Genomic DNA, 11,531 nt, shown 5'->3' on the forward strand with positions numbered 1-11,531 from the left:
CGCTCTTGTGGCCACTCAGGCCTTGCATATTTTTGAGGCTTTGCTCGATGCTTTTCATTTTTCTTGCTATCTCTTCTTGTTCAGGATTCCTCACGGCTTTCTCAGGTTCTATGGGAGACTCACATTGTGGGTGCTAAGGATAGAAATTTGGGGTAACCCGAGCGGAGTCCAATTGAAATTGGGGTGTTTAGAAAGTGAAAGTTGATGGTTCAAAGCTTTGTCGAGGCAGTGTTGGTCGTGCCATAGTAGAGGCTTGCGGTGCTGTGAACACTGTGGATGCTATTCCTGAAAACGGTGCCTGGGGGAGAACCTCAGAAGGCATACCGGTGAAGTTGGCCGACATGGTGGGGTACCCAAACCGGATGAATGGGTTAGTCATTGGGATAGGGACATTGGTAGTTCCTCCCGTCCTGGGGATCAATTCAGGGAATCCAGGGATAGCACTGGGTGGCTCCCTGCCATTGGACCATGTGCCCCACATTTCTAACACACGACGTCGTAGCCTTCTATTTTCCTCAGCAGCCGCTGACTCTAGTTGCGAGATAGCCGATGCCGGGCTATCTTCGGGCTCAATGATGGGTAGGTGACTTGCTGATATCATGGCTATACTTCCTTTAGATCTCGTGAAATAAGGGTGTGAAGCCAGATTACCACAAAAACCAACCACTTAAAATAGAACCTGTTCTTAATAGCATACACAACAAACCGGTTAGTTCGTGACATTTAACACATAGGGAACCGCATATTGGGGGATGCAATGCACATGAACAGTTAAATGTATCTAAATGTTTGCGACGACTGTATGTCTCATCTCGGCCTTGCTATTTCTTTTATCAACTTTCAAATCTCGAATCTTTTCTTTCTTTTGCTCTTTTATTTCCCCACTCTTTTTCATTTGATTTTTTCTTTTGTCTCCCTTATTATTATTATTTTTTAATTTTTTTTACTCAGGTTGTCCATAGCTATGATCGAATCCGATGAGGATTGCCTACGTAGTTCAGGGAAACTAGGAACAAGGTAAATGAGCTAACTCTTTTTTTCTTCTAATTTATTCAACATTTTTAAAAAGGCAAATCATACCTCAAAAGCTTCTAACAAGGAAAATATTTTGGATTTTGGATTTTCATTTTTTTTATAGAAAGACTTCTAAAAATTCCTTTTCTACTGATTTGAACTTTGGGAATTTCAAAAGTAAAAAGAAAATTTGTTTGAATTTTCATTTGTTTTCTCTTTTTCTAAAGAAGAAAGAAAATATTTTTGGATTTTGGATGTTGCCTCATAATTTTCGAAAGATGGACTTTTAAGAAAATATTTTGGATTTCTGATTTTTTTTTTAAATTTGCAAAAGTATTTCTAAAAAACGAAAATATTTTTGGACTTCAAATTTACAATTTTATTTTATGACATTACGAAAAGAAAGACTTTTAAAGAAGGAAAACGAATATTTTTTTTTGGATTCTTTTTTTTTTTTTTGATTTTTTTTTGGATTTTTGGAAAAATACTTCAAAATAAAGGAAACCCGCATTTTGGATTTTGATTCTTGATTGTTTTTTCTTTTTATTTCTTTTTTCCGTATGAAAGACTTCGAAAAGAAGGAAACTATTTTTTTTTTTTTTGAGACTAAAATTTTTCTTTTTTTTTAAATTTTCTAAGGAAATGCTTCAAAAATAGGAATTAAAGGAAAATATTTTTGGATTTTTTTAAAAATTGGGGCCGGAACCGATGAGGTTTGCCTACGTATCTCACATCCAGTGAGAATTAGACTCGCGTAGTTCGGTCAGTTTTTGACATAATTGGAAAAATATGATATTGACTCACTTTCATTTTTTGAAATACATTTTCTTTTCCTCTCTCCTTTTTTGTTTTCAAAATTTTGTCAGAGTTTCGAGGCATTTTCAAATACCGTGATTTTCAGAATCTGGTGAATTCTGTATCCTACCTCACTCTTGGTTTTTCTATCGTTTTTCTTTCCTTAGCTGGTCAACATACAAGCTGAAGCAAATAAATGTACAAATAGCACGTAAGATGCATCAGGATGGTCTTTCATATCGGGTACACCTATCCTAGACGTACCCAACCCTTGTGTTGAGTCCCCAAAGTCAAATGCACGTGATGCAAATAAACGTTCCTACTAGGGATCCGACATGAGGTTATGTTATTATAGGTTTAAACCTGGGGTTGTATTCTAGACCTTGCTTATCCAAGCGGACAACTTGAGCCGAGGTGGGAGCGGCGTACTGGGAGCACGGAAGTCTACCCGGCCTAGTGGCTGATCCATCCTCGTTCTACTTGGTAAGACCTTTAACAGAAAAGCGGGCCACGCGAACGTGTGCACCATTTTTTAGAAGACTCAGAAGGGAGGCGTAAGAAGACAGTTTAATACAGCTCAAATAATAACAAAGCGGTAAATAAGCGACAATTAGCACATTAGACACAAAAATACAGTAATATCAACAATAAATAGCCAAGTAAAAATCACATTAACAAGCTCGAATTCTTGAACCCTGAACCAGAGATTCTGGGTTCTTTTCCCCAGTGTCACACCTCCTTTTTACCACCCGAGGGGTATACGAGAGTTTTTCCAATTAAAGTGACATTAATCGAGATGGGATTATTTTATTTGATCAGAGTCACCACTTGGAATAATTTAATTGGTGTCCCAAGTCACCGGTTTATTTTAAATCCAAAATCGAGGAAATTTCGACTTTCTTTTAAAAGTCTGCGAACCAGAATTTCTAAGTAAGGAATTCTATTAACCCGGGAGAAGGTGTTAGGCATTCTCGGATTTTGTGGTTCTAGCACGGTCGCTTAGTGATTTATACTTGGCTTAAGTTCTTTAACTACTCATTTTTAGGACTTATGTGCATTTATCTTTTACCGCTTTTAATCACTTGATTTACTCGTAATTAAAGAATTGAGTTACGCGTACGTATACTCTTTTCTTTTGGCGCGTCAAAAATCATGTCACGCGAACGTGTCCACAATTAATAACGCTTTGTTTATTTTATTAAGAAAAAGTTTGGTTGAGGTTGCGCGAACACATCCCTCGAGTCTCTTTTTAGAATTAAATTCGCAACAATGTTATGCGAACGTATACATAATCACGATGATAGTCTAAGTCGAGCCTAAAGCAAACTACAAGGATTCAATTTTAATATCTAAGTTACAACATTTCTTAGGGCCATGGACGATCTAATTATGTATGGCACACCTCAATCCATTTCTCTTTAAAGGAATTGTATTTAGCTATAGCAACTATAAATGTTAGCTCTTAATCTAATTTATGAGGGCCATGAATTATGGGTTTTGTTTGTGTATGGCACACCTCGATTTGTTTTTAGAGAACTACATTTAATTTAAGGAGGTCTAATGATATTCTTATCTTGAATTGGCTTGAGCTTAGTAGGCAGCTATAATTGTAGAAAGAGGTTTGATGTGCGTGACTGGGCCCTTAAAATTTTTTAAAGCAGCTCTGGGCTTAAGCTTAAACCAAAACTGTTCAAAAGGAAAAAGTGGGCTCAAAATCGAGCCCTAAAGTTGGGCCAGGCAGGCGGTCAATGAACTCCAAAAGGGGTCTGCTAATACTAGGCCCAAATCTGCACAACATGCCTTGGGTAATAAGGCCTATATCCATGAATACCCAGCAGACCATTTAGATAAAATTAAATACAACAAAGATTAATATTGGACCCATAACATGAATCAAATAATGCACAAATCCTGAACTGGATTTAGGCCCGCTGCCTCACCTGGGTTACTGTCAAGCCCAAATGAATATTCAGCTTTTTCAAGTCAGAGGTAACCCAAGCATTTTAACAAACCAGCAAAAATCCAAAACGAAATTTATTTACCCATGCATTCGATTATCAGCAATTAACACTAACCATGAAAACTATAACTTAACTCATTAACCAAATAGAGTTTGTATTTTTACGAAGCATACATAAACCATTCTAACAATTATCGACCAAGACTAGTAAGACATCAAAACAACTAATTCTGTCAAGAGGCTATACATGATCAAATCTTAAAAATTAGAACATTCCAACAGTCCTTTACTAGTGACAGTCCATAATTATACAAGATTCTCCTGAATACAATTATATGTCTAAAAAGAAAGAAGAAAAAAGAATTAAAATAAAGAGCTACTTTCTTCCTAACTTCTAATCTATTGCTACTTTAACTTCGAACAAGCTAGGACTACTCATGACTTTACTAGCAGAGTCCAGTTCCTGTAATGCACTGATTGTTCAGTGACCCAAAAAAGAACCTATGCACCATTAAGTAGTGAATCTGACCATTAGAGGGTCAGATTCATTTCCTTTAGTGCCGTTGTTAAGAGGTGAATTTTGAACACAACTTTATAAGTATATAGACACACTGATTCAGCAATCAAACATTGACAAATTGAGCACATATACAGCACAATATTTCAGTGTGACGATCCGACCCGTCGTCACGTGAGTTACCGCCCCGTTTTCCCCATGTTATGCTTTTTCATGTTTCATTATCAGTAATTGATGTGTTAGAGTTGGTTTGGAATGGTCTTGATAAGAAATGAGACATTTAGTCTCTTTTAAGAAGGCTTAAGTTGGAAAAGTCAACCGGATGTTGACTTTGTGTTAGAGGGATCGGATGTGAATTCCGGTGATTTGGTTAGCTTCAGGGGATGATTTGTGACTTAGGAGTGCGATCGGAATTGATTTTGGAGGTTCGGTGTAGAATTAGGCTTGAATTGGCGAAGTTAGTATTTTGGCGAATTCCGGTTGGTAGGTGAGATTTTGATCCGGGGGTCGGAATGAGATTCCGAGAGTTGCAGTAGCTTCGTTAGGTGATTTTGGATGGGTGTGCAAAATTTCAGGTCATTCGGAGGTGTTTTGGTTGGGTTTCTGATCGAATGCGTGTTTCGGAAGTTTTAGAAGAACTTAGGCTTGAATTCGATGAGAAATGATGGTTTTAATGTTGTTTGAGGTGTTTTAATGATTGGAACAAGTTTGAATAAGGTATTGGATCATGCTTGTATTTTTGGTTGAGGTCCCGAGGGCCTCGGGGTGATTTCGGATGGCTAACGGGAAGTTTTGAACTTAAGAGATTGCAGAACCTGTGCTGCTTCTGGAGAGACGCAGAAGCGAGAGAAGAGACGCAGAAGCGGCAGGGACCGCAGGTGCAGAATTGGTGACCGCATCTGCGGAGTCGCAGATGCGACAGGAGGATCGCAGATGCGGTATTTGAGCTCTTATGGGGATCCGCAGATGCGTTAATCTGTCCGCAGAAGCGGGAGGCGCAGGAGCGGATGTTAAACCGCAGAAGCGGATACGTCCGCAGAAGCTGTGCATTGACCACAAAAGCGGGAGCCGCAGATGCGGCCATGGAGCCGCAGATGCGGAAATAACTGGTCAGAATAGTTTTTATTTCCCTTCGCGAATTTTTGAAAGGGTTTCATATTTTCACTTCGGACTTGGAGAATTTCGGCGAGTTGGAGGAGAGGAATCAAGGGACTTCATTGAGGTAAGAATTTCTAAACCAAAAACACGATTTTATGGTGCAAACACATAAAATTAGACTGAAAACTCAAGGATTTAAGGTCAAAAATGGTGGTTTAGGGCTTGAAACCTAAGAGAACAAGAATGAGAATTTGAAGGGACATTTTGACTCCGATTTTGGTAAATTTAATATGTATAGACTCGTGGCGAGATAAGGAATCCGGTGATGTAAAATTTATAATTTTTCGAGAAGTGGGCCCGGGGCTCGGGTTTTGCCAACTTCGTGATTTTCGATGTTTTTTGAGTCTTTTCGATTGGGTTATTTTCCCTTAGCATATTGTGACGTATTCATTGTGGTTTTGGTCAGATTCGACGCGCGAAGAGGTGAATTCGAAAGGCAAGGGCATAGCAAGCTAGGACTTTGGCCGGCTTGAGGTTAGTAATAAATGTAAATGCTGTGTTGAGGGTTTGAAACCCCGAATTTGCACAACGTAGTGCTATGTGAGGTGACTTGCACGCCGGATGACGGGCGTGGGGTAGAGCACCGTCGGGGATTGTGACTTGGTCCGTCCCGCTTAATAAAAATTACTACCTATTTGTTTGTAGTTTCGTGATATCCTTATAAAAATGGATTAAATTGTTATCATTGGGCCTTGTGCCAACTACTTGAATCCTTCAGGGATTGTTTTAATGATTTCTTACCATATTTATAAATATTAAACTCAGTCCTAGTATTTAATGCTGTTTTGCAAACTCAGCCACCTTTTCTCAAAACTTGGAACTTAAGTAATATTTTTTTTAATGAAGTTTAAGCTGAATATTTTTATACTGTTGTGCCGAAAGGCTTATGTGATTTTGGACTGAGTATGGGATCGGGCTGCACGCCGCAGTGGTTTAATAATGATATTGATATGAGGCCGAGATGGCTTATTATTGCGCTTGGGCCGTAAGGGGCCCCTCCCGGAGTCTGCACACCCCCAGTGAGCGCCGTCGACGTTAAATAAATGGAGCGGGCTGCACGGCCGCAGCGGGGTACTGGAGGTACCGGTTTATGTGTTGCATTGCATATTTACTTGTTATTTATTCTCCTTCTGGTGTGACTTTATTATAACTGTTTTTAATGTTTACCGTATTATGCTATTGGTCCACGTTGTTGTATTTATAGCTTTACTTTGTGTTTATTTAGGATTTCTGATCCTCAGACTTTATTTATATTTATTACTTTCTGAGTTGGAAGTACTCACAATACTCCCTGCACCTTGTGTGCAGATTCAGGTACACCACAGGGTGAGTGAGGACTCGTGTTAGCTGAGCAGCATTATCCGGGAGTATCAAGGTAGCTGCATGGCGTTCGCAGCTCTGATCTCTCCCATCTATCTTTATTCTTTTATTCGCATTTTCTTTCCTAGTCGGATTGGTGATTAGGTGGATGATCTGTTTTAGAGGCTCATGTTCGTGACACCAGATTCGGTGGGCTATTTAGTATTTTATTTTGGGGTTTTCGAATGTTAGAGATTATATCAGAATTTTCGTGCTAAATTGGTATTATAGTAGTGAATATTTATTTATTCATATAGGTTATTTGGCTAAGGTTGTATAAATGGTCGGGCTTGCCTAGCAATATGTTGGGCGCCATCACGACCGGGGTTTGGGGTCGTGATAAGGTGGTATCAGAGCCTAGGTTACTTGGTCTCGCGAATCATGAGTCGGTTTAGTAGAGTCTCGTGGATCGGTACGGAGACGTCTGTACTTATCCTCGAGAGGCTACAGAACCTTTAGGAAATACTCCATATTCTTGAAACTCTTGTAGTGCGACTTTGTTGAACTGTGAACTAAATCTTTGTTATTCTATTCTCTCACAGATGGTGAGAACACGAGCTACCGAACGTGACGGACGACCACCAGTGCCACCTACTGAGGCTGCCAGAGGCCGTGGGCGCGGTCGTGGTCGTGGCAGGGGTAGAGCAGCTGGGACAGAACCTGCTAATCCTACGATTGCCCCAGCTCAGGATCAGGCTCCAGCGGTGGAGACTCCAGCAGCACCTGCTCAGGCACCAGCTGTGCCTATTGTGATTCCGGGTCTTCAGGAGACCTTGGCACAGATCTTGACGGTCTGTACTGGTTTGGCTCAAGCAGTTTCAGCCACCACAGCAGCAGCAGCTACTTCACAGACCGGGGGAGGCAATCAGACCCCCGATGCTCGCACACCTGCGCAGGGAGTGCAGGGGCTACAGACACCGGAGGCACCTCCAGCTCAGCAGGTTGCACCAGCTCAGGGTTTTGTGGTTCCAGCTATGCCAGACGATGAGCAGCGTCGTCTCGAGAGGTTTGGTAGACTCCAGCCTCCGACATTCGGTGGTGCTGAGGGCGAGGATGCCCAGAGTTTTCTTGACAGATGCCAGCGTATGCTCCGTACGGCAGGGATCCTTGAGTCGAGTGGTGTGGCATTTACTACTTTTCAGTTCACGGGGGATGCTCTTACTTGGTGGGAGGACTTTGAGAGGCGTAGGCCTGCCGGTGCAGCACCTCTGACTTGGCAGCAGTTCTCAGCTCTTTTTCTGGAGAAGTATATACCTCAGTCCCGCAGGGAAGAGTTGCGTAGGCAGTTTGAGTGGTTGACATAGGGAGACATGACAGTAACTCAGTATGAGGTGAGGTTTTCCCAGCTGGCTCGTTATGCTACTTGGATGGTTCCAACAGATCGCGAGAGGATCAGGAGATTTGTGGATGTTCTTAACTACCATCTCCGTATTCTGATGACTAGAGAGAGAGTACTGGGTGCTACGTTTGAGGAGGTGGTAGACATTGCTCGCGAGATTGAGTCAGTTCGCCATAGAGAGCGAGAGGAGAGGGAGGCTAAGAGGCCTCGTGGATCGGGCAGTTACAGTGGTGCTCCTTCGAGGGGTCAGTTCTAGCAGGGTAGAGGTCACTCTTTCAGGCCTGCTCAGTCAGCTCGTCCAGAATATCGTGGGGGATCTTCAGGCCGTGGTCATCATGGCCCCCAGCAGGGTCAGACTTCACTCAGCGCCCTCCCAGCTCAGAGTTCATCTCATGCCCCATCAGTTCAGGGTTCTTCTACGCCGAGTGCATCTGCTAGTCACTCCGGTGCGAGAGGTTTTCATTAGTCCCCATCTTCAGTACCGGGCAGCTGCTATGAGTGCGGAGAGTTGGGTCATTTTAAGAGGCAGTGCCCTCGCCTTCGTGGCAGACAGCATCAACATAGGGGTCAGCCCTCGACTTCTGCTCCAGTTACTTCACCACCCGCCCAGTCAGCTAAGGGTGGAGATCAGGCAGCCAGGGGTCGCCCCAGAGGTGGAGATCAATCAGGCGGTGGCCAGGCTCGTTTCTACGCGATGCCGGGCAGGACAGATGCCATCGCTTCAGACGCTGTCATTACAGGTATTATTTCAGTCTGTCACAGAGACGCCTCAGTATTATTTGATCCCGGTTCTACCTATTCATATGTATCTTCATACTTTGCTCATCATTTGGGTACGACCCGAGGGTGTCTTGCCTTACCTGTTCATGTGTCTACCCCGGTGGGCGACACCATTATTGTGGACCATGTATACTGGTCGTGTTTGGTGACTATTGGGGGTCTGGAGACCCGAGTTGATTTATTGCTACTGAATATGGTAGATTTCGATATTATCCTGGGCATGGACTGGTTATCTCCGTGTCATGCTATTCTAGACTGTTATGCTAAGACAGTCACTTTGGCTATGCCGGGTGTACCGCGGATCGAGTGGCGTGGTGTGACTGACTATATTCCTAGCAGAGTTATTTCTTTCTTGAAGGCCCGGCGTATGGTTGGAAAGGGTTGTCTTTCCTATTTGGCGTTTGTGAGAGATGTGGGAGCTGAGACTCCTAGCATTGAGTCAGTTCCTGTTGTGAGGGAGTTTCCCGATGTGTTTCCTGCAGACCTGCCGGGTATGCCGCCGGACAGGAACATTGATTTTGGCAATTGACCTGGTGCCGGGCACTCAGCCCATTTCTATTCCACCATATCGCATGGCCCCAGCGGAGTTGAAAGAATTGAAGGAGCAGCTTCAGGAGCTCCTGGATAAGGGTTCATTCGGCCTAGTGTGTCACCTTGGGGTGCACCAGTTCTATTTGTGAAGAAGAAGGATGGCACGATGAGAATGTGCATCGATTATAGGCAGTTGAACAAGGTAACAATTAAAAACAAGTACCCCTTACCTCACATTGATGATTTATTTGACCAGCTTCAGGGAGCGAGGGTGTTCTCAAAAATTGATCTCCGTTCGGGTTACCACCAGTTAAAAATCAGGGACTCAGATATTCATAAGACTGCTTTCAGGACTAGATATGGTCACTATGAATTTCTTGTCATGTCTTTCGGGCTGACCAATGCCCCAGCAGCTTTCATGCACCTGATGAACAGTGTGTTCCGGCCTTACCTGGATTCATTTGTAATAGTATTCATTGATGACATACTGGTACACTCGCGCAGTCAGGAGGAGCACGCGCAGCAATTGAGAGTTGTATTGCAGAGATTAAGGGAGGAGAGGCTTTATGCAAAGTTCTCCAAATGTGAGTTCTGGCTCGGTTCAGTGGCTTTCTTGGGACATGTGGTATCCAGTGAGGGTATTCAGGTTGACCTAAAGAAGATAGAGGCGGTGCAGAGTTGGCCTAGACCGACCTCAGCCACAGAGATTCGTAGCTTCCTAGGGTTGGCAGGTTACTATCTCCGTTTTGTGCAGGGACTTTCCTCTATTGCATCGCCCTTGACTAAGTTGACTTAGAAGGGTGTCGCATCTGTATGGTCGGACGAGTGTGAGGAGAGCTTTCAGAAGCTCAAGACGGCTTTGACCACAGCTCCAGTGTTACTCTTGCCATCAGCTTCAGGATCTTATACGGTATATTGCGATGCTTCGAGAGTTGGGATTGGTTGTGTTTTGATGCAGGAGGGTAGAGTTATTGCGTATGCTTCTCGTCAGTTGAAGCCCCATGAGCAGAACTACCCCGTCCATGACTTGGAGCTAGCAGCTATAGTTCATGCACTGAAGATTTGGAGGTATTCACTGATCATCGCAGTCTTCAGCATTTGTTCAAGCAAAAGGATCTTAATTTGAGGCAGCGTAGATGGTTGGAGTTACTTAAGGATTATGACATTACTATCCTGTATCACCCGGGGAAGGCCAATGTAGTGGCCGATGCTTTGAGCCGGAAGTCGGTGAGTATGGGGAGCTTGGCATACATTCCAGTTGAGGAGAGGCCATTTGCAGTTGATGTTCAGGCCTTGGCCAACCGATTTGTGAGATTAGATATTTCAGAGCCCAGTCGAGTGTTGGCTTGTGTGGTTTCTCGGTCTTCCTTGTATGACCGCATCAGGGAGTGTCAGTATGATGATCCGCATTTGCTTGTCCTTAAGGACAGGGTTCAGCATGATGATGCCAGGGATGTGACCATTGGAGATGATGGTGTGTTGAGGATGCAGGGCCGGATTTGCGTGCCCAACGTGGATGGGCTTCGGGAGTTGATACTGGAAGAGGCCCATAGCTCGCGGTATTCCATTCATCCGGGTGCCGCAAAGATGTATCAGGATCTTAGACAGCACTATTGGTGGCGGAGGATGAAGAGAGATATTGTGGAGTATGTAGCCCGGTGTCTTAATTGTCAGCAAGTGAAATATGAGCATCAGAGATCGAGTGGCTTACATCAGCAGATGGTTATTCCTGAGTGGAAGTGGGAGAGAATCACTATGGATTTTGTTACCGGACTTCCACGAACCCTGAAGAAATTTGATGCTATTTGTGTGATTGTAGACAGACTGACCAAGTCCGCGCACTTCATTCCGGTTTGTACTACCTATTCTTCAGAGCGGCTGGCAGAGATCTATATTCGGGAGATAGTTCGATTGCATGGTGTCCCAGTTTCCATCATATCAGATTGGGGCACTCAGTTCAACTCTCAGTTCTGGCAGGTTGTTCAGCGAGAGTTGGGTACTCAGGTGCAGTTGAGCACATCTTTTCACCCTCAGACGGACGGGCAGTCCGAGCGCACCATTCAGATATTGGAGGATAT

General features: G+C 43.5%; 1 protein-coding gene across 1 annotated transcript; it reads left to right on the forward strand.

Annotated features, from left to right (window-relative positions):
* LOC109233885 (RNA-directed DNA polymerase homolog) lies at positions 9,620 to 10,045 on the forward strand (the record flags this gene model as incomplete). Its single annotated transcript, XM_019399738.1, has 1 exon — positions 9,620 to 10,045. A coding segment is annotated over one exon (426 nt), but the record flags the coding sequence as incomplete, so codon positions are not given.

This window comes from Nicotiana attenuata, chromosome 10 (genome assembly GCF_001879085.1).
Source record: "Nicotiana attenuata strain UT chromosome 10, NIATTr2, whole genome shotgun sequence".
NCBI lineage: Eukaryota > Viridiplantae > Streptophyta > Magnoliopsida > Solanales > Solanaceae > Nicotiana > Nicotiana attenuata.